The 24,043-nt window shown below is 38.1% G+C and overlaps 1 protein-coding gene and 1 non-coding gene across 2 annotated transcripts; both read right to left on the bottom strand.

Annotated features, from left to right (window-relative positions):
• Positions 1–6,799: 6,799 nt before the first annotated feature.
• On the bottom strand, positions 6,800–6,905 carry LOC147292606 (small nucleolar RNA R71). The gene has a single exon (XR_015121003.1). It is a non-coding gene; the product is annotated as a small nucleolar RNA R71 (small nucleolar RNA).
• Positions 6,906–15,602: 8,697 nt separating this feature from the next.
• On the bottom strand, positions 15,603–23,666 carry LOC147292605 (Pentatricopeptide repeat (PPR) superfamily protein). The gene is made up of 5 exons (XM_086233413.1): positions 23,455–23,666; positions 22,957–23,154; positions 22,308–22,544; positions 17,090–19,519; positions 15,603–16,520 (listed from the first exon to the last, which is right to left on the bottom strand). The coding sequence occupies exons 1-5, from the start codon at positions 23,489–23,491 to the stop codon at positions 15,847–15,849; spliced, it is 3,576 nt and encodes a 1,191-aa protein (XP_086089539.1). The 5' UTR covers positions 23,492–23,666; the 3' UTR covers positions 15,603–15,846.
• Positions 23,667–24,043: the final 377 nt, after the last annotated feature.

The following is a 24,043-nucleotide window of genomic DNA, read 5'->3' as shown; positions in this document are numbered from 1 at the left end:
TCAAAATTTTTCCAAAACTCCCTGAGCATACTTCTTTTATCCAATAAAAATTCCAGTAGTTGATTGAAATACCTCAATCCTAAGAAAGTAACGCATCTTTCCCAGATCAGTCATTTCAAACTCATTCATCATAGATCTTTTAAACTCAACATACATCAGTTCATCATTTCCAGTGAATATCAAATCATCTACATACAGACAGACAATCAAATATTTACCTCCCTGGTCAGTTTTGATGAACAAGGTATGTTCATGGGGAAACCTTTGAAATCCTGCCTTTGAGAAGTAAGCATCTATACAACTGTACCAAGCCCAGGGTGCTTGTTTCAGTCCGTATAGAGCTTTTCTTAGTCTGTAAACTTTCTGCTCATTACCCTTTTGCACATAACCTAGAGGTTGCTCAACAAAAACTTGCTCTTGCAACTCACCATGTAAGAAGGCTAACTTCACATCAAGTTGGTAGATGGGCCATGAATTTTGTGCTACCAAAGATATAACCAATCGAATGGTGTCATGCCTGGCAACTGGAGCAAAAACTTCTAAATAATCGACCCCATACTCTTGTGTGTACCCTTTAGCCACCAGTCGAGCTTTATATTTATCAACTTCTCCCTTCTCATTGAACTTTGTTTTATAAATCCATTTAACTCCAATGGTCTTTTCTCCTTCAGGAAGATCAGTCAATTCCCAAGTGTCATTCTTCTCAATTGCTTCTATTTTTGCATCCATGGCCTTCTTCCACTTTATATTTTTGACAGCATCATTAAAGATTATAGGATCACTATTTGCAAACAAAGCAAGAAGAGCAATGATGTCATCATCAGATAGTTCATCCCCACTTACATAGTCTGTCATCCAGCAAGGTTTTTTTCTTGGTCGTTGATCATTTGAGCTTGATGGTTGATTCTCAGTTGGTTCATTTGTTGTAGCTGGATCATTTGCAAAAATATCTTTAAGAGATTCATTGGTAATGTATCTCCAGGTCCTTACACTCCAGGTCCGTGCACTTGTTGATCAGCTCTGCTCTCATCATTGGCATCTAAATTGACTGAGATTGGTTTTGTGCTTTGTTTATTGCTCCAGTCCCAGCTGCTATCTTCATCAAACACCACGTCACGGCTGATTATTATCTTCTGAGAAACTAGATTGTACAGCCTATACGCCTTGGATTCTTCACTCACACCAAGCAAAACGCATTTCACTTCTTTGTCATCAAGCTTGCTTCTTTTTGCATCTAATACATGTGCATAGGCTAAGCATCCAAAAATTCTGAAGTGGTCTACTGCTGGTTTGTACCCAATCCATGCTTCTTCTGGTGTCATATTCTTCACAGCAAATGTGGGGCTTCTATTCAAAATATGAACACTCCAGTTTAGAGCTTCTGGCCAAAGAGTATTTGGAATATTTTTCCTTGCTAACATGTTACGTACAATATTCATAATAGTACGGTTTTCAATTCCTCTATGCCACCTCGTTTTGCTGTGGTGTGTAAGCTATAGTGAATTGTCTACTAATGCCATGCATGTCACATATATTAGTAAACTCATGTGAGGTGAATTCACTGCCATGATCAGTACGAAAGATCTTTATGGAATTGCCAGATTCCTTTTCAACCTTGGCCTGAAATCTTTTGAATGCAACAATGGCCTCAAACTTTTCTTTCAGAAATTGAACCCATGTCTTTCAACTAAAGTCATGAATAAAGGTAATGAAGTACCTATTATTGCTGTTTGATGTTAGGTTAATTGGTCTACAGATGTCTGAGTGGACTAACTGAAGTGTTTGTGTGGCTCTCCATGTACTCTCTGTAGGGAACGAATCACGATGTTGCTTTCCAATGATGCAATCTTCACACACCTTTGAGGGAGACTGAATTTGAGGAAGTCCCCTGACCATTCCTTTATGTTGTAACGTTTTTAATCCATTGAAGTTCAAATGCCCATATCGATAGTGCCACAGCCACCCTGCATCTTGTACCGTTGATGTGAAACATGACTGATCACCAGTTTGAGCTTGAGTGTGCAGAGGGAACATTCGATTTGCCGTCATGTTGACTTGGGCAATCAACCCCTTTTCTAGATGAAGAATTCTACAGCTCTCTTGTTGAATGAGAATGGAAAATCCCTTTTCTTGTAACTGCCCAAGACTAATCAGGTTACTTTTTAATTTAGGAACATAAAACACTTCATTAATAGTATGTGCACTATTGTTCATTCAAATTTTAATGTTGCCTTTACCCATGGCACAGATGCAAGAATTGTTTCCAAGCCTCACATTTTCTCTAAAACTTTCATCTAATTCAAAGAATAGAAGTTTGTTACCACTCATGTGATTGCTGTAGCCAGAGTCTAGATACCATTATCACCTGGTTGAGTCTCCTTTGTGTTAACGTAAGACATCAGAAGCATCTCTTCTTCTATCTCAGCAAAGTTTGTCTTTTCTTCCTTTTCTTTGTCAGGGCATTCATATCGGGAAGTGACCAAGCTTGTGATAGTGATAGCATTCAACATTCGACTTGTCAAAGTGTACTCCTTAATTGAATGAAGGCTGGCGTCCTTTGCCTCTTCCTCTTCCTCGAGCCCTACCACGTCCTTCACCTCTCCATGTTGACGATTCAGGAGTAGTTACTTTCAAAGCTTGCTCCTCCACAGCATGACTTGTCATCCTCTGCTCATGTACCAGCAATGAGCTCTGCAATTCATCAATCGAAAGACTATCAATGTCATCCGATTCTTCAATAGAACATACCACATAATCAAATTTTGGAATCATTGAGCGAAGGATGTTCTCAATGATAGCAACATTGTCCATTTTCTCGCCGTCTATCCGCATCTTATTGGCAATTGCCAGTGTTCTAGCAAAATAATCATTGACTGTCTCTCCTCTTTTCATGTGAAGAGTCTCGAACTCTTTGCGAAGAGCTTGAAGTTGTGCACGTTTCACCCTTGTTGTGCCTTGATATTTTTTCTTCGTAGAGTCCCAGATTTGTTTAGCAGTATCATTTTGAAGAATAGTTTCCAAGATGACACGATCTATTGCCTGGAACAGATAGTTCTTTGCCTTCAAATCTTTCAACATCTGGTCTTCCAGAGCTTTGGTCTGTGTGTCTATCAGAATTGTCACTTCTGTTGGTTTAGTAATGCCACTCTCTATAAGACCCTAGTACTCTTTGGATCTCAAAATATTTTCCATTAGCATGCTCCAATGATCGTAGTGACCATCAAAGCGAGGAATGGCCGGTTGCACAAAGCTGTTGTTCTCAGACGCCATTTGATTTTGCTGCTGCAAATGGGATGACTGCTGCTTCCGTGATACTCAGGCCCCTGATGGAGCTCTGATACCAATTGTTAGAAATAAGAACTTGCAAAAGCTATAAGACAAAGTAATGAGAGAAAACTTTCTTATTACTGATAGACACTAAGGTCTTGCTTAAATATCCATACAGAAAACCAATTGATCAGAAGAAGAGCAACTAGTATTCCATGTCTAACAATCCTAGACTTATGGGATTTCCCTAAAGACAAGGTCAAACAACAACCAAATTCCCTGACAAATAGAGATTATTAGCAAATAACTTAAACAAATTTAACGGCTAAATATCTAACAAGAGTGAGAGATGGAAGGAGAGAGAAATGAGGGAGGGGGAAGATGTATTTTGCCTAATTATCTCTAAAAATTAAAATTAAAAAACAGACAATCCTAAGAAATATATTCAATTAGTTGGTATTAATTAATTGAGATCATATAAGCCAATAAACCAAAAAGGATGCCAAAGACAGTTTAAGTATTGCATAATTATTTTTTTGTTTATAAAAAATCGCTATTTGCTAATGTATCTCGATTTTTGGAACTTGATGAGTGTGCATTTTGCATCACTTTATGATACTAATTCCTTAACCTAGAGTGTTAGAACTCGATCTTTTTTGTTTCTTGTCTTGTTTTTGTATTTTCAGGTCAAATGAGGCAGAAATAGGAAAAGGAAGCAAATAAAGCCATTTTGGGACATTTCCTGGTCAAACTAGGAAAACGAGTGAAATCCTGGTCAAACCAGAAAAAGTGCAGAAATCCTAGTCAAATGAGGATTCCTAGTCACACTAGGAAACATCAAGTCCAGAACCATCATTGCAGAGCCAGAAATGAGAAATCCTGATTGAAACAAAAAATCCTGGTTGAACTAGGAAACCTAACCCTACTAGGGAAATGAGTCCTAATGACAATAGGAGACCCCAGGGGCAATATGGTTATTACGAGAAGTCGAAATGGATAAGGAATCTTTCATTTACAAGGAATCCTAGTTGCACTAGGAAATGTTGGTCAAAGTCAACTCTACAAAGTCAAGGTTCCAGAAGCTTCTAGAAGGTGGTGGACATTTATGGAAATGAATAGAGGGAAGAAATGAATTCGAATTCAAATGGAAATGAGGGGCAAAATGGGAAGTCAAAGTCAATGGTCAAGGGTCAAAGATGACAAGTCAACAAGTCAAATGGGCCATGGGCCTATGGGATGCCGAAGTCAATGGGCCATGCATGCATGCATGCGCCTAACCCTAGCAGCCCAAGCCCTATGCGCATGGTCCAAGGTGGTAGCCCATGCATGCACATGTATGCCATGCAAGCCACTTCAGCCCAACAAGCAAGCCCAATGTGCAAGCCTCAAGGTGATAGCCCATGGAGTGAAACCCTAGCCCACATTGTGCAAGCCCAATGCGCCAAGATCATAGCCCAAGACCAGCAGCCCATGCGCAAGGAAGGAACCCTAGCTAGGCTAGGCGTGTGTCACTTAAGCCCAAAAGGCTTAGCCCTTGCCGCAAGCCCATGTGCTCCTAACCCTAGCTGCTGCCGCAAGTCATCTTCTCCTTGCCTCTCAAGGATTGCACCTCTATATATACATCATATACTTCAAAACCCTGGAAACTCTTCTGCTAGTTTTATTTTTCAGTTTTCATTAGTATTATTTTTCAGAAAGTTAGAAAGAGAGAGAGCCGAAATTCAGAGAGAGTTAGAGAGAGAAGGTGGCGTGACGAGTGAGAGAGGAAAGGAACCAGCCCTTGCCACAAGCCCTAGCTCACCTTGCCGTGAGTTCCTCCTGCTTGCTAGGTGCCTCCTTCTTCTTCTCTCCTTGCCGCAGCCACCATTGTGTTGTATCTCTGATTTTTGTTTTCCTTTTCTTCTAGAATTCTGATTTTATGCTTAGTTTATGCTTCTGATTTTATTTAGTTTCTGTTTCTGAATTTTGCATTAATATAAATTGGGATTTTATTATTTGTTTCTGTTTTCTTTTATTTAATTTAATTATGTAGATTTATTTCTTCTATCTTGTATGTTAGTTGTAGGTTGATTAATGGATTTGCATGTTTTAACAAATCGTTTATCCGTCTCTTGATCGATTAGTTTGATGTTTGCATGTATTAAATTTTCATTATCTATTAGAATCCGTCACTAGTTGTTTGCATCCTTTGACTGGCCACCTTAGGGTAATTGTATCTAGTTTATTCGTTAGGTTTAGTTGTAAAATAGTCAAAGACACTAAACCACAAGTAACAAAGGAATAAGAGATTATTCTTGGTAATGGGGTTGGGCGACCTCTATAAGGAAATAGTCAAAGCTTATATGTTGTGCATGTTTGACGTTCTCACCGATCTTAATGACTCTTACATGGGTAACAGCTGCCTGAGCTTGAACTAGGGAAATGTAAGTTAACTGATTAAGGAAGGCCCAAGAAGCTCTTAGTATATGCATTAGGAGAACAATTGCGAGAAAGTAACTAGCCAAACCTTTTTAGCAGTCAAACTTTAATACATTGTGTTTGAATTAATTGTCATTAGCCTTGTATGGTTATTGCATGCTTATCTGATTTGAAACTGAAAACTTAACATTGCAAGATAGAATAAAGGGTGTGTGCGTGTGCGTGTGGTGAAGTGTGCGTGTGGTGTCATCTCTCTAAACCCCTCATTTAGTTATTCTATTGATTATTTGAATTGATTTGTTGTTTATTAACCATTCCCTGTGGGATCGACCTCGTGCTTGTACGCTTTGCTACTGATGTGATTTGTGCACTTGCGAGTATACTTGGAATGAAATAGATGTTTATTTTGTTCTAAGAAAACATTCAACAAGTTTTTGCCGCCGTTGCCGGGGAATGGTGTCTAATATCAATGAATTGGTTTAATTAGTCATTACAATTAGGTTATATTAGTTAGATTTTATTTTTGGTTAATTTTTAGTTTTTAATAAATGTCATACCTTTATAAGCATTCTTTCTACTGATTGTGCGTTTTCTCTTGATTAGGTGTGTTTTATGAACCCTGAACTTGTTGCAAGGTTAGAGAGGCTAAAAAACGAAGCGTTAGGTACTTTTCAAGGCAGCCCGCAACCTAGTGCATCAGATTCGAGTAGTGAGAAGATTGGAAGTGTCGACATGGCTGAGACAAATGAGAATGTGCCGCAGCCCCTTAGTCATTTTTCAGCACCCTCGCTGCCCACTCAACTGTATTGCATCCGTTATGCAACAATAGCCACTGATTTCGAGATCAAGAGTGGTCAGATCCATTTGTTGCCGAGCTACCATGGGTTGAATGGGGAGGATCCGATCCATTTTCTGAAGGAGTTTTCCGGGATTTGTGAAGCCGCACAATTGAGGGGTCTGAATGCCGATCAGTACCGTGTGAGGATGTTCCCTTTTGCGCTTAAGGACAAGGCAAAGAGGTGGTTGTATTCGCTGCCCAGTGGTTCCATTTCTACTTGGAATGATCTTTCGAGCAAGTTCTTGAACAAGTTTTATTCCATTTCCAAGACAAATTAGATTCGGAAGGAGATCCTTGGATTTGTGCAAAAAGTGGACGAGCCATTCCATGAGACTTGGGACAGATTCAATGAGTTGCTTACTAGCTGCCCGCACCACAACTTATCTCCTTGGTATGTGATTTGCTATTTTTATCAAGGATTATTGGAGAGGGATTAAGCCAAGGTGGATTCGGCATGTGGTGGTGCATTTATGTCAAAAACAGAAGATGAGGCTACAGACTTATTTGAGTCACTTTCTTTGAGTTCTCAACAATGGGATTCCAATCGTTCAAGAGAAGGACCAAAGCGAGGATTATATGAGGTGGCTGATGTGCCAAACACCATGGAAGGACAGATTTTGGAAATCAAGACTATGGTGCAGAAGTTGTCTTTGGCTCAAGAGAAGCTGATGGGTATGCAAGAACAAGGGGGTGACGTGGAACAAGTGAACCAGGTTGGGAGCTATCCTAAGGTGCCGTATGACCCATATTTCAACACTTACAACCCTGGATGCAAGAACAACCCGAATTTCAGGTGGAGCAACAACAATGGACAGCAAGATAGTGGGAGCACCAACAAGCCTTATGTGCACCCTAATGCCGAGAGGTCTAGTTTGGAAGACAAGATTGCTCAGATTGCTCAGATTGCTCATATTGCTCAAAGCACCACTTCCCTTGCTCAGAGCACCAATGCCTTCATGAACCGAACCGAGCAGCAGATGCAAGCCAACTCGAAGGCTATTGCAAATTTGGAAAGTCAAGTGGGTCAGATTGCCACTACTTTGGGTTAGAGAGAGAAGGGAAAATTGCCTAGTCAGCCCGTCGTCAACCTGAAGAATGAGGAGCATGTAAATGCTATTCTGAGGACAACTCCAAGAAAAAGAGTTAGAGTGATTAAGACTAAGGAAGTGATTGAGATCATGGATAGTGAGGAAGAGGAGGATCCAGACATGATTGAAGAGAAAGTGGATACACGTGTGATTCCCCTCATTCCGGACATCGATGTCACCAAATTTCCAGCAACCATGAAGGAATTGAAGTCTATTGAGAAAAAGGTTGAGGAGCAAGGGCATAGTCGCAACGTTCCTAGGGAGATTTGTGGTTATCTCTTTGCATCTTTTCCGAGCAAGAAGAGAGATCCGGGCTCATTGGTCATACCGTGCAGTATAGGGGAGTATGAGATCGCCAATGCCTTAATTGACAATGGCTCAGCTATCAATGTCATGCCGCTGGTGGTGTTCAAGAAGCTTGAATTTGTGGAAGTTGATTTGCACCCGTTTGATTCGAACATTCGCTTCGCCAACTCTTCAGTCGAGAAAGCCCTTGGTATGCTTGTGGATGTTTTGGTTAGATGTCGTAATTTACTAATTCCCTCTGATTTCATAGTGCTAGATGTACCGAGACTTCCTGGTGACGTTTCTATCCTTCTTGGGAGACCATTTTTGTGCACCTCTAACATGGAGTACAAAGCAATGGAGTGTTTCATGAAGATTCGTCACAACACCAAGCAAGAGGTGTACTGTCTCACTTTCGAGCCTTCGCAGAGCGAGGAGATCACTTTTTATGGAGATGAGAAATCAGAGATGGAGAGCCTCTTCAGTCCGTTCTTAGGGAGTGCCGAGAGCAACAGTGGCAAGAAGAAGAGGAAAGGACGCAAGTAAAGGTGAGGCAATGTCAGGCTGAAGACAGAAAAACAAGTGCTGATTGGGAGGCAACCCAAGTTTTTGTTTTGGAGAATCTAGAAGGAGTCGTTGAGGACCAATGAGGCCGCGCCTACCCTTGGAGTGTCCACGCTTGCATACGCAAGTAAACAGTTTCCTTATTTCGCTTCATAAGACAATTTTTCATTTTGGTGTGTTTATTTGATTTTGGATAGTTGCAGTTTCCCGTTTCACTTAATTTGATCATTCATGCATTTATTTCTTATACATTGAGGGCAATGTATCATTTAAGTGTGGGGGGAAAGGCATTTGTCATTTGTTAGTGTTTTTTAGGTGTTTTAAGTGTTTTAGGTGTTTTAAGTGTTTTTAGAAAAAGAAAAAAAAAATTTCGTTTTTTTTGTGTTTTTAGGTTAGAAAAAACTTTTACTTTTGTTTTTAAACTTAGGGTGTCAAAACCCACATCAAAATGCACGTTTTCTTTAGATGTCATCCACCTTAGTGATGGATGTGACTCTTTAGAAGTGTGCGACATTGTTTTAAAAACAAAGTTTTTGAGTCTTTTTGGGTGTTTTAGGTATTTTTCAGTCCCCAACTAATTGATTTGATGTGCATGATTGTTATGAACATGTTTAGTATTGTGTGTATATTTGGTGTTCTTTTCATTCTAATAGTGTTCCGTAACATATCTTGCAATTCTATGTCATTTGGCCTTGTTGATATGAACTTAGGTGGTGATTAGCATTTCTAATGATTATATGCATAATAGAGTAGACTTGCATGACTTAAGTGAGCTTTTGAGCCCTGTTCTTGAATTCTTGAGTGTTGCGCGCCACTCTGATTCTATCATTGTCATATAAGTCGTTGTATTGATCTCATTATCTTTCATTTGGTCATTTGCTTGGAATATGCATAATCTTGAATCAATGAGCTAGAACTCTTTTCTTGTGTACACAAAGCATGTCGTATTTGCATAACTCTTGAGAAATGAATTTAGGCTCTGTTTGTGTACCTCATAGCCTGAAAGCCTACCCATTACATGTTTTATCCTTAGTTACCCATTTTGAGCCTTTTAAGCTGTTTTCCTTGTTAACCCATATCAAACCCTAAGTTTGGGGATGTTACACCCGTTTTACCCTATCTATGGTATTGCAATGAGTTTACATGTTGATTGAGGTGAAAAAGAAGTGAAAATGCATAGCTTATACAAAAATGTGTCAGAAAAGTATGTATGCCGTGCCCAAATAAAAGAAAAAGAAAAGAAATCAAAGAAAAAAGATGGGGCGGTTTCCAAAAAAAAATAAAAAATTGAGCAAAAAGAGTTCAAATTGAGCTATGAAGTGCAAAGAAGCAAGGTATACCTCAGAATGTTTTATTAATGCTTGCAATTCCATGGATTTAGCCCTTTGTGTTTCCCTTTTCATTTCAATACCCTATCCTAGCCTAAGCCTTCATTATAACCTTATTTAAGCCCTAGCTGATCTCAAGAGGTGTGTATTATACTTGTGTGGAGTCTATTTAAGAAGGGAGCCTACGGTCATTGATTCTATTTCAAGCATTTGGATTCCTTTCCATGAGATCAGTATTTCTTTCTAAAATGTGCCGTTATTTCATGTACATATGTTTGCTAATTGTTTTTGTTACATATTTCCTCTCACATATACTTTTGAGTGCACATATTAACCCAATTTTTGAGTGTTTATCATTGAGAGTATGCTATAGTGAGGATTGGAGTTGAATCTATTGTGTATGTATTGATTTAGTTTTGTTTATCTAACATTTGGATTTGTGTCAAGGATGGCCTATATGACAATAGAGGAGCGAGGTATGTTATTTGAAATGTTATTAGAATTTGGAGAATGCAACTTATATGCCTTGCTTTCCTATGTGATTAATGGTTGTGCGCATAAATTCAGTTGTTGGGATGTTTGAGTCAGTCTTGAGTCTTTTCTTTATTTTATTTGCTCGAGGACTAGCAAAATCTAAGTTTGGGGGTGTGATGAGTGTGCATTTTGCATCACTTTATGATACTAATTCCTTAACCTAGAGTGTTAGAACTCGATATTTTGTGTTTCTTGTCTTGTTTTTGTACTTTCAGGTCAAATGAGGCAGAAATAGGAAAAGGAAGCAAATGGAGCCATTTTGGGACATTTCCTGGTCAAACTAGGAAAAGTGCAGAAATCCTAGTCAAATGAGGATTCCTAGTCACACTAGGAAACATCAAGTCCAGAACCATCATTGCGAAGCCATAAATGAGAAATCCTGATTAAAACAGGAAATCCTGGTTGAACTAGGAAACCTAACCCTACTAGGGAAAGGAGTCCTAATGACACTAGGAGACCCCAGGGCAATATGGTCATTACGAGAAGTCGAAATGGATAAGGAACCTTTCATTTACAAGGAATCCTAGTTGCACTAGGAAACGTTGGTCCAAGTCAACTCTACAAAGTCAAGGTTCCAGAAGCTTCTAGAAGGTGGTGGACATCCATGGAAATGAATAGAGGGAAGAAATGAATTCGAATTCAAATGGAAATGAGGGGCAAAATGGAAAGTCAAAGTCAATGGTCAAGGGTCAAAGATGACAAGTCAACAAGTCAAATGGGCCATGGGCCTATGGGATGCCGAAGTCAATGGGCCATGCATGCATGCATGTGCCTAACCCTAGCAACCCAAGCCCTATGCGCATGGTCCAAGGTGGCAACCCATGCATGCACATGCATGCCATGCAAGCCACTTCAGCCCAACATGCAAGCCCAATGTGCAAGCCTCAAGGTGATAGCCCATGGAGTGAAACCCTAGCCCACATTGTGCAAGCCCAATGCGCCAAGATCATAGCCCAAGACCAGCAGCCTATGCACAAGGAAGGAACCCTAGCTAGGCTAGGCGTGTGTCACTTAAGCCCAAAAGGCTTAGCCCTTGCCGCAAGCCCATGTGCTCCTAACCCTAGCTGTTTCCGCAAGTCATCTTCTCCTTGCCTCTCAAGGATTGCACCTCTATATATACATCATATACTTCAGAACCCTGGAGACTCTTCTGCTAGTTTTATTTTTCAGTTTTCATTAGTTTTATTTTTCAGAAAGTTAGAAAGAGAGAGAGCCGAAATTCAGAGAGAGTTAGAGAGAGAAGGTGGCGTGACGAGTGAGAGAGGAAAGGAACCAGCCCTTGCCGCAAGCCCTAGCTCACCTTGCCGTGAGTTCCTCCTGCTTGCTAGGTGCCTCTTTCTTCTTCTCTCCTTGTTGCAGCCACCATTGTGTTGTATCTCTGATTTTTGTTTTCCTTTTCTTCTAGAATTCTGATTTTATGCTTAGTTTATGCTTCTGATTTTATTTAGTTTCTGTTTCTGAATTTTGCATTAATATGAATTGGGATTTTATTATTTGTTTCTATTTTCTTTTATTTAATTTAATTATGTAGATTTATTTCTTCTATCTTGCATGTTAGTTGTTGGTTGATTAATGGATTTGCATGTTTTAACAAATTGTTTATCCGTCTCTTGATCGATTAGTTTGATGTTTGCATGTATTAAATTTCCATTATCTATTAGAATCCATCACTAGTTGTTTGCATCCTTTGACTGGCCACCTTAGGGTAATTGCATCTAGTTTATTCGTTAGGTTTAGCTGTGAAATAGTCAAAGACACTAAACCACAAATAACAAGGGAATAAGAGATTATTCTTGGTAATGGGGTTGGGCGACCTCTATAAGGAAATAGTCAAAGCTTATATGTTGTGCATGTTTAACGTTCTCACCGATCTTAATGACTCTTACATGGGTAACAGCTGCCTTAGCTTGAACTAGGGAACATGTAAGTTAACTGATTAAGGAAGGCCCAAGAAGCTCTTAGTATATGCATTAGGAGAACAATTGCGAGAAAGTAACTAGCCAAACCTTTTTAGCAGTCAAACTTTAATACATTGTGTTTGAATTAATTGTCATTAGCCTTGGATGGTTATTGCATGCTTATCTAATTTGAAACTGAAAACTTAACATTGCAAGATAGAATAAAGGGTGTGTGCGTGTGCGTGTGGTGAAGTGTGCGTGTGTTTTCATCTCTCTAAACCCCCCATTTAATTATTCTATTGATTATTTGAATTGATTTGTTGTTTATTAACCATTCCCTGTGGGATCGACCTCGTGCTTGTACGCTTTGCTACTGATGCGATTCGTGCCATTGCGAGTATACTTGGAATGAAATAGATGTTTATTTTGTTCTAAGAAAACATTCAACAGAACTCAATATAAGAAAAGCATTTAAATGGGACTAGAGAGAGAAGAAGAAGGGGAAGCTGCAAGAGTTGAAGAAGTCACCTTGAAAGAGAAGGAAGGGGACAAAAAAAATGCCAACATGATTTTTTTCTATATTTATTCCGTTTTTTAGGTTTATTTATTCTAGTTTTTACCTTATGTTATAGCTACAAATATAGGAGGGTACAACCATTGTTAGGATTCTAGAGCTTAAAGTATGTGTGTCAATGTGTGTTGCAATGAGTAAAAAGTGTTCGATAAAATACATAGTTGGTTTCGTTTTGGCTTTAATTTGGATTATTAGATACAACGAAAATTCAAACTTAAAACTTAACAAACCAGGATTGGAATGAAACCAGCAAACAAAAAATAGTAATAAAAATAGGATTATGTCTATATCATGAAGCCACTTAAATAAATTTAAGTTGATGAAATTTATTTTTGAGCCATTGGATTTAGTTGCGGACAAGTGTCAACATGTAATTAAAACATTAAGGTTTTTTTCTTTATTCTTTTTGCTACAAGGAATGCCAAAGGGGGTGTTTCAACACAAAAATGGGGTCTATGCCACGCAAGAAGCTACTAAGCTGCCACATGGCAAAAGGAGCGGGCGTGCCACCGTTGAGGGCAGAAAAAACAGTAGGTCCGGCCGAGATCTGGAAGATACGGTCGTAGGAATGATCAGGCGACTGCGGGCTGAGATGATCTTGTTTTCTCAGCTGATATTCTTTTCTTGTCTAGTGCTTGGCCAAAATTTCACTCGGATGTGTTAACAGTTACCCTATGTCTGAACTCAAAAGAATTGACTACTGGACTTAAAGTATCTTGGCCCAAATAAAAGCATAAAACTCTAAAATGGAAAGTGAAAATAATGTGTTAAAGGTGAGGTTGGTTGCTGGTGGTAGTTCTAACCACAAATCTAACCATATTTCAACTCTATTCACACTATGTTTTTGAGAAAAATACAAGAATGAGCTTTAAAGTGTTCAAAACAATAGATAAAATAGACAAAATAAATAAATAACTAAAGAGCATATTTGGAAATAAATTTGTCTTTTACCCAATGTGCAATATCTTAAGAGTAAAGGAAAGCTTTGAATATTCAGAGAATAAGGGAAACAAAGACCAAAACTACAAATCTGAACAATAAATCATATTCAAACTCAAATTAAAACAGTAAAGGACAATAACTTTTTCTCAATATTCATAAACATGGTTTACACTAAAAAGGAAAGATGAAATAAAGACAAGTATCATAACAAAATAAATGCAACAAGCTAAAAGTCAAAACAGTGAAGAAAATGGATTGACAAGACAAAGAAAGACTTTGAATAATCAAATAGCAGCTGCTTTGGGATCTGGGTTTTGTTTCGGGGGTTTGATGATGCCTTCATTCTTTATGTAGCTTAATATTTATATCACTTTCTGAGGTTAGGGTTTTCAGGTGGCCATTTGGGGATGTATTACACGTGTAGGGTCCACCTTGATTCTCCTTTATCCCACCTAACCTCGTACTATGTTGTCAGCCCTTTCCATGCCACCTCTGTCCTTTGCCAGTTGAAATAGTAGCATGGCAGTGTCACTTTTCAGAGCTTGTCCCCCCTTATATGACGTCACGAGATTCTCTCTGTCTGCGTCGTCGCCTCAACCTAATTGTTGTCTGTCTGACTTCGGCCGAGGTCTTTGTTTTGGCCGAGATTAGATGAATCTAAGCCGAGATATGGTAACTCCTTTGACTTTGTTTGGCCTTGCTGCTTCTTTCACCCACGTGGCCAAGTCAGGGAAGTGACACGTGGCTTCTCAATTGTTGGTTCAAACATAATTTGTTATGGCCTAAAAAATGTCTCGGCCTCGTGGACAGTCGAGATCAACCATAACATGAGTCGTCTGCGATGGCGAGGTTTCCGACCTTTGGCATGAATGCAGGCGTGCCACTAATCGGCAAAAAATAAAAATGAAATTAAATGCCCCAAATTAAAGATCTAACTTATAACAACAATTGTGCGATAGGAAAGGAACAAGAAAAACCTATCTAGGTTCTTTTCTTGCCTAGATCGACTAGGACTTTGGAAATGAACAAACAAAAATGTAAATAAAGAGCAATATGAATTTAAAAGAGAGCTTAATGGAAAATAACATTAAAATAAATTCTAAGAACAAGATGTGTTCTTGAAAAACCCAAAATAGAAGGAAATTGCATAAGTATAAAGAAATGCAATTTAAAAAAAAAAAAAAAAAAAAAGGCCTGGAAAGGCTGTGCAAATGAAAATAAAGAAAACTTTGAGAAATTAAAAGCCACCAAGCTGAATTGGGTGCAAAAAGCTTGCTAAGAGATTTACAATGTTGTGAGTTTTTGGGGTTGTGTGTGTTGGAGAGAGGTTCCAGAAATTGCTTTGTGAGCTTCCTTTTATAATAGTCTAATTACTTTGCCCCCAAGTCTTTCAATAGGATGCTGCCACATGTTTGACTAAGATGGCTTGTACTTTGGAGTAGGTAGACAGTTGTCCATGAGCTAAGAATAGGCTGAAAAATATAGTAAGGACACCAATTTAAACCCAATAATTATTTACGGGGGCCATGACCCATTTTGAGAGGGTATAAACAGGGGGAGAGGGGATTTGAACTGTAGTCTTAAGTGGATGAGTAAATACTCTCAATTACTAGAGTTACAAGCTCCCACAAGAAGGTTAAGAGGGAATCAAGGTGAGAAGAAGATCCAAGTCCGCATAAAACAGTGTAACAGTGCAAAATATTTACCGAAATTCAAGTTCAAATCATTCATGTTAAAGCCTTTCAATCCAAATGGACCTAAAACTGTTTTATGTTTAAGAAATGGACATCTCATATTACTATTAACTTAGAGCCCCTTTTCTCAAGCACAATGCAAGGGGTCTATTAAGACAACATCTTCACAGAGTTAAGGCACCTAGTAAATCATTATAAAATATTAAAGATCCGAGACTCGTATAGTCAAATAACCATACTTTGAATATGTACCTAGATCGGAAGAAGTACAAAAGTACAAATAACAACAACACAGACCATATTTGCATCAATGATTAACAGCTTCACCAGCACAAACTTCAATATAAGTAGCACTGTAAAGCTAGTCTACCCACATCTCAAAATTTATAAACTGAGACAACAGCACTAAAGGGATGCTAATTTACAGAGGAGCAGCATACAAATTGTGCCCAGTATGGTCTTCCCTTGACTTTCCTCTTTTCCCTCTTAATCTCTGAAGGATACCTTGCTGGTGAGTTCCATTCTTTCGCATTCTCTTTCTTAGGAGCCTGACCTTCCGGCGATTCAGGTTTCAGAATGGAGTTCACTGTTGTCGCAACAGGGCCACCATTCTTTGCTGCTTTATCATCTTTCTGAAGCACAGGAGCTAGCCTTTCTTTTTGGTTTGGTGACTTTGCTTTGCTTTGTAGAGAGGCCTCACCCAAAAGGCTTTTCAAAGGAGTGTGTTGCTTCTCAGTGCTCCAGTTTGTTACCTTGGCGATGATCTCTTCGTTTTTCTTTCTCCCATGTGATTCATTCACAACCTGAGTAATAGAAGGAAACCACCCAGCTTGCAAAGATGCAGATTTTGGCTGTTCTGGGTTCTGTGAAGTCTGGATTTCGGAAGCTTTTTGGTCATCCCCACCTCGAGGTTCAACCAATGTCATAAAAGATGGTGCCTCAAACATATCAGATTTGTCAGAGTATTGCCTCACAGATCCAGCTTTTGACTTCTTCATGTCGGTTTTCTCTTCTAATGAAGCTTGGAAATCTGTAGTAGGTACAGCTTCAGCTTCATTAACAGCCTGTGCATCTGATTGCATCGAAAGAACTGTTGCATGCATCAACAGCAAATAGCAGAGTTTAGAAAAGCTAACTCATCTTTTTGTGCATAAGCATCGAAATAAGGTATTTATGTATTGAGCATAAGTAGCATTGCACAAGGAGAGGATAGTCTAGAAAAAAAAAAATGACAATCGAAATAATTGTAAATCCACCACAGGGTGCCCATATGCAAATGAAATATAGAAACTGATCCAAGGAAAACCATATAAAAATTATTGAACGATTCTGGACCCTCTGAGTTAGAGATTTATAGCGAACCAAAAATACATATAAACTCTTATATAAGGAATCATTCATAGAAAAATTTAAGTATGTATTCATTTGTTTTTCTACCTCCTGCAATGACATAATCAAATCAAATGATAAAATCCACTTGGTTATACCCATCTTCAGTACATAATTGCAGATCATTGTTTTGGGTCACGATTACTCTTCTCCAAGTCACAATTACAGAAAGTAGGACAAGAAAAAGCAGTACTAGTGCAACAGTTGTTATATTATTATGCTAAATAGAGAAAATTTGTTTTACAAAAGTTAATACGGAGACAAATATACCTGAAACAGATCCCCAGTTGCCTTCAAGACTGTCAGTTTGGCTATTTGAGTCAACTGAAACATCAAATGCAGATGAACTTGGCTGTTGTCTAGCAAGGTTCTTATCACTTTCTTCTTGCAAAGATTGAGAACTAAACCCGGAAGCAACTCCTCGAAACTCTCTGGAGTGGTTATCTTCAGCAGCTGTGAAACTTTGAACAGAAGATTCAGCATCTAAAGAAGAAAGACCTAGTTCTTTCATCCCACAGTCCGCCAAACTCTTCTGTGACAATTCGACATCAGGAGCATGATCTGGCCCAGCAGCAGTACTGGCTCCAACTTCTACCTGGACTTTTTCATTGCAATCAATCTCATTTTCTATAAGACCTTGCTGTGTCTCTGAAACTACATTGAGGCCAACTCTGCTAGAATTTGAACTGCTATCTAAATGTTTGGTTTCAACCAGCTCCATCATAGAACCATCCCTTGCATCTTCTGCAACAGTTTTGGATTCATTAAAATCAATGGCAGAGTCGAGGGTTAAGTTTGGTTTCAGCAAAAGATTTTCCTCAATGGGTCCTTCCCTGCTTTCATTTGCATATATAACAGTCCTTTCAATGTCAACAGAATCATTGCTGTTGTGTAAATTTGTTGCCGGATCAACTTGATGTTCACAAAGACTACCGGCAGATTCCAAACTAGTTATAGGGTTCTCTGCAAAAAATTTCTCTGTAGATTTTTTACTGTAGTCATCCCCAGTTACAGCATACTTTTCAGCTTTCTCAAGATCACCATCATCCCCAATTATATCACACGTTTCAGTTTTATCCTTCTCATAAGCACCAGCATCTCCACCTTCATGTGAGTTGGCTACTGGATTAACTTGGAGTTCCTGGAGACAACTAGCAGATTCCAAATTACTTACAGGGTCTTTAGCAAAAAATGTCTCTGTAGCTCCTTTGCTGTTGTCATCCCCAGCTAACGTACACTTTTCGGCCTCTTCATGATAACCAGCATCTCCAATTATATTACATTTTTCACTTATGCCCTTCTCATAATCACCAGTATCATCATCGTCTTCATGTAAGTTAGCTGCTGGATTAATTTGGATTTCAGTGGGATTTTGGGTACATTCCAGAGTAGTTATAGGATTCACAACAAGATTTTCTTCTGCAGGTCCTTTGCTGCCGTGGTCTCCACCTAAATCATCTTTTTCATTATCATGCAGACCCACTAATCCAGTTGTTTGATTTATACCAGCATTGCTGGAAGCAATCAAGGTATTCGCATCAGATAAGACATTTGTAGCACTTTCTGATAAGTTCACCTGTAAAGACTCATTGCAATTATCATAAGATTCATGTCCTTCAGGAGAGCTGACCATATGGCTTTTAGCTATCTGAGGCAACACAGCATCTGCAGGGCCTGCTATTTGAACTGAACTCTGGTTTTCAGTAATCTTGATCTGAGACATATTGACTTCCTCTTCAACAGGCACTTCTTTAACCATTGGCTTGCTGCTGCCTTCATCCAAATCATGCATATCTGAAGAGACCACGGTGCCTCCACTTAAATGACTAGAATGGAAAGTGTGGAAATTCTCCTCCAAAAAAGGATTCTTAACATCACTTTCCTTATCATTAAATTGTTCAAAAGAGTCCAAGAAAGTATATTGGTCTAGTTTCTCTCCTTTGTGGTTTTTAAAATCTTCAAGCATCGCCTCAGGATTGTCGACCACATGTATGTCATCAGGCACAGAAATCACATGGACATTTGCATTCCCTTCTCCATTCTTGTTGCAACTCTCAATTAATCCACCAGAACTGATATAGTGTAGTCCGTCTGTAGTATCCACCTTATTTTCAGCAGTATCAACGGCAGTATTCACATGTTCAAAAGATTCAACTTCAGGTGGGAGATCAATTTGGGGAATATACAAATCAAACCCATGACTCTGCTCTTTCTCTGATGGAACAACTTCATCATCTCGCACAGGTTCCGAATTCATTTCAACTGTTCCTTCTAACTTAGAGACACCCTCAGCTGTTTCACCAGCAACTGTATTGGGTGAGCTCACAACGTCCGATAAGTTTCTATCTAGATTAGTTGCTTCAGTTCCCTTCACCTCAGCCTCCTGTGCAACAGATGTTAAAGAGCTCTCAATCACACTTTCAGGAGCATGGCTCTTCTTATGATCTTCTGATGCATCTGTCACCATCTCATATTTAATGGGGTGTAAGTCATCTTTTGAACCATTCGTATCAACAAGAAGCACAGCTGATTCTTCAGTTTTACCATCTGAAACAGAACTCGTTACTGAATTGATGTCAGATGTTGACAACCATCCTCGGAATTCTGGTGCATACCCCAACTGATTAGTTGTATTCTCTGGAATTTCGGGATTTTGCATTAGGTTGTTGGGAGATAAATTGCCTAGTGGATCAATGGTCTCTGCATATTTATGTAAATGTAACCATTCTGTAAAAATTGTCATAAGAGAAACAAAACCAGGATTCTATCTTAAAACTATTTTCAGCCAATTACAATATTGATCAAAGTCATCTTCCCACGGGAGAAAAAGAAAGAAAGAAAGAGAAATGAAGTTCTATCTTTTTATTGAGGAAATGCATTTCACCCTTACATGTCAAGAATACAGTATTTTCATCATATAGAGGGTAAACATTTTGCAACTGATGCACTGACTACTGAAGTCAGGTGGAGAAATATGAGGAAAAAATATATTTCACTCTTACATGCCAAGAATACAGTATTTGCATCAAAATAGAGGATAAACTCTGCTTCCCATGTACTCAGACGACAGAGGTGAACAAAAATGAATATGGGATAAATCTTCACATAAAAAATGCACTCAACATATCTTGGAAAACTTAATATTCCATATGCAGTAGGTTTTAATTTTATCCGTTATTTGAATATCTTCGTCAGTTCGGCAAAAGTTTTGGTGGTAAGTATCAAATCCAACATGACATGCCTCCTACTTAACTGAGTCACTTTTTCAGCAGCATTAAAGCTATTTTGAATACAGCTAATCAGCCACCCAGTATAGCACCAAATTAAAATGTGATTGGTGTGTGCTATAACAAAAATTGGACAAATATTTCCATATTTTTATTGGCTTTATAAGAAATTATTTCCATATTTTTCAAACCCCATGAACGCTTTATCACTTAAGTCTCGATAAATAGACTTAAAACTAACTTGTATACATGCAACATTCCCATAACTTGTTTATATACTGATGTTTTCCCCCACCTAATATTATGAAAATACTCATCATTCTTCAGATAGAGTTGGAGACTAGAAGAACTTCCTTTTTGCTCTAATAACCCTAAACATTAGCACCAACGCCTAAGGAAAGTACAATTACCTGATTTACTATAACAAAATATACACAGTACATGATCCATTTTGCAAGCATTTCAAAGAATGGGTTGAACAAAGACTGTAGCAAAGACATCATCTAGAAGAGAATAAACATGGACCAACGTATATGGTCAAAGATGTTTTAATGAATTTATAAAAGAAATTAAAACAAAACTATCAATCTGGCATGTATGTAAGTAATACATCAAATCCCCCAGATGCAGCCTTAAGTTTTTTTTTTTTTTTTTTTTTTTTTTTTTTTTTCAGGCCATTAGATGCAACCCGTAAGCATTCATGTTTTGGTGTTGACATTATACAATCCAGAGATTAGCACTTGCAAGTAGCAACAAAATTAGTAATTAGTTTCAGCCAAATACTGACTTAGTTGACAAATAAATGACAGCATAAAACAGTACAATAATTTGAAATAGTACACATTGTGAATTTAAACATGTCAAAATATTTATCTTCTTTCAATTCCTAACCAAAAAACAACAAAAACAATGGGAAAAAGGTTTTTCCTTCTGGAGGGTGAGGCTCAATAAAGAAAAATAAATGCATAAAGAGAGAAAAAAAAAATTCAACACTAGTTCCACAACCCACATAATTGTTCCAATAGAGCCAAGATGTAGCCATTGACCATATATCATGTAAATATCACTTATATGCTCAGTTTGCCTCTATATACATCGGTGTGCAAAATAGAAACCTAGGAAAATTAACAAAGATGTATTGAATTAGAAAAATTGTAATTATCAAGGAGAAGTTGGGTTATTTCCTAACTTTGAGTATTTGCTTCAGAAAATGAATTAAACTCACTAGATATTTGTAATATGACAACACTGTTTTTGAAGCAGACCATCTGTTAGAACTAAACGAGAGATAGTTTCTTTAGAGAGACGATAAAGAGAGACAAAGTAGTTTCACAAAGAAATGAAAGAAAGAAAAAACCTAACCTGAAACAATCGGGACAGTATGACAAATAATGATATTCCTACCAAGATTATCCGTACAATTCAACAGAGTTCACAAGGAGTTATCCCCTAAAACTACAAATTGTTACCTGAAACACTTAAGTTGTCACGACTGCTGACAATCTATACAGCCTGCATTGACTAGTACATGAACAATGAAAACTACAATCGAATTACAAAGGAGATCAATTATAAACATTTCAGGTGTCCGCACTCTAAAAGATCATGCAAGCATAGAGATGGTAACTAACAAATTATAAATAGTCCTTTAGTTACTGTATCCCAGGTAACCTGTAGTAGTGACATATTCCTCGAAAGGCAAGAACCTATTATACCATTTAAAAGACTAGATATTATACTGTCCTTAATGTTCTAATTGTAGAATGAAGAAGTCAAAATTTTAAAATGCATTCATTGCATTGACCCTCCACAATTAGACTATAGACTATTTCATGGAATAGGATAAAACCGTCTCTCTGAAACCTTGAAAACAAATCAGGTCCACTAACTTCCTAATTAAGCAATTAAAATAGCTACGTACTCCTTGCAGTGAGCTACAGAACCCAAGAAGGATCATCCCAACCATCAATTTAAGACTACCCTGTAATACTTCTTTTTTCCTGATAAGTACAGTATCCTGTCATACTTCATGCAATAACATTAAAGGGACAATTGTGTTTGTTGATTATAATTCATTTTATTTATGTTTGAGTGCCCTCATATAGAAATAATAATGTAACAACTATTAACTACATAAAAGCAAATTCTCCATACCATAAACAGATACTTTAAGTAATCAAACACTTACTGATAAATAATTAAATCAGATATCAAGAAGACAGATAATATCAATCAATTGATCTGGTTCATTGAAAGGTTACCGGTGATTTCCCCATGACTAAGAGCTTGGATGGCATTCAAATCCTTCTTGGAAGCACTTTCCACATTAGTTGCTGGTTCTCGAACATCTTCTAACCCTTCACCGGTTCCTGCACCAAAACCACTTTCTGAAAATTCCGCAACAGCATCTGAGAACACCCCATCTTCTGATCTGATGGATCCTTCCCCAGTTAGACCACTACCCTTTTCATCATTGCTTCTTTCCAAGACTTTCGGACCTTACATAAAATTCACCAACATAAACAACTTCATTCAAGATCTAGGAAATAAAGAATAACATATTTAACTTCCCATTTGCTTATCAACAAAAACTGAGCAATAGAAACAAAACCCCTCTTACTGTTTTGAGATGCAATCAGAAACTGAGGAAATTTTATTGTTTGTTTGTGCAGGCTTCTCTTGCGTGTATTTGTTGCAGCTTTATAACTGCTGGTTTCTAACGAGTTTTACTTATTTAGTACTTTCCTAAAATTTAAAACAGCTTTATAGCATAGTTATACCAATCTCTCACCATGGCACAAACAGAGATCCAAAACTCCAAATTTTTATCTTTCCATATATTTTCTCAGCAACCAACAGGGCAGTTTATATAGAGAAAAATAAGGGATTATCAAGAACTAGATAACTCACCAGGGGTTTTGTGATCTTCATCAGAGTGCTCATCATCAGAAACAGTCGAATGGATATTCTCCACTGAGGCAATCTGCTTGTAACCCTCAATGGTTCCACAAATCCTCTTATGCGCACGTCTGTGTCTGGCACTTGGGTGTGGATTTGGAAAGGGCCATCCACATTTGTTACAAACATAGACTCCATGGCTCTCATGCCCTGCATATTCAAGAAGCAAAAGCAACAAAGATTCCACATTTGTTAAGGAAAACAAAAGAATGCCAAAACCAGACAAACATGCCAGAATAGAAAATTAACGGAAACCCATTAAACCCCAGAAGCAAACAAAACCAAGATTCAGTGAGAGTGTGAAAAGAAAGCGAAAGGAGAAGGATGATAAACCAAGAAAGCCTAAAACCCATAAATTATTTCCCACAGAAAACCAAGAACTACCAAAAAAAAACCCATAAAGAGACAAATCAAGATTCAGAGAGAGAGAGAGCGAAGAATAAACCAAACCTGAACTATGAGTTCTCCTTAGATCTTGGTCCTCCATATCCTAAGGAAGCAAAGAGTTGCAGCAGAGAAAAGAATAAAACAAAAAACAAAAAAGTGAGAAATGTAAACCAAATAAGAAGCAATGAGAGCAGAAGTCTTTGGGTGTCTGCGAGTCCAGAGTGGTGGTACGGAACAGTCTATGGGAGACAGCTTAGATAACGGCTTGACCACTCCTCCATGTGCGCATTTAAGGGATTCGACCAAAACAAAAAAAAATAGGGTTACCACCAATGATTGTTTAATACCCTCGAATTGTCTACATGGAGGTGCTTGGTATGAGATTACCAATGCTCTCATGGGGTTGTACTACCAAGGCTATCTTTGTCTTTCAACCAAAAATGACATAAATCTAGACAGATTTATTTTCCACTATTATGATATAGGTTTTTTATGATTAGAATATTAAATCTATTTATACTCATACAATGTTTGTATCATAACCGAATTTGTTTCTTACATATAATGAGATAGGTGTGGTGGGTTTGGCACTGCAGACATTGATAAAAAATTAATACGTGTGTTTGAAATTAATAAGGAACATGTGGTATCC

The sequence above is a fragment of the Dryas octopetala genome, chromosome 2 (assembly GCF_963921425.1).
Source record: "Dryas octopetala chromosome 2, drDryOcto1.1, whole genome shotgun sequence".
Lineage (NCBI taxonomy): Eukaryota > Viridiplantae > Streptophyta > Magnoliopsida > Rosales > Rosaceae > Dryas > Dryas octopetala.
Note: the sequence above shows the minus strand (reverse complement) of the source record. Positions and strands in the feature narration are given on the sequence as shown.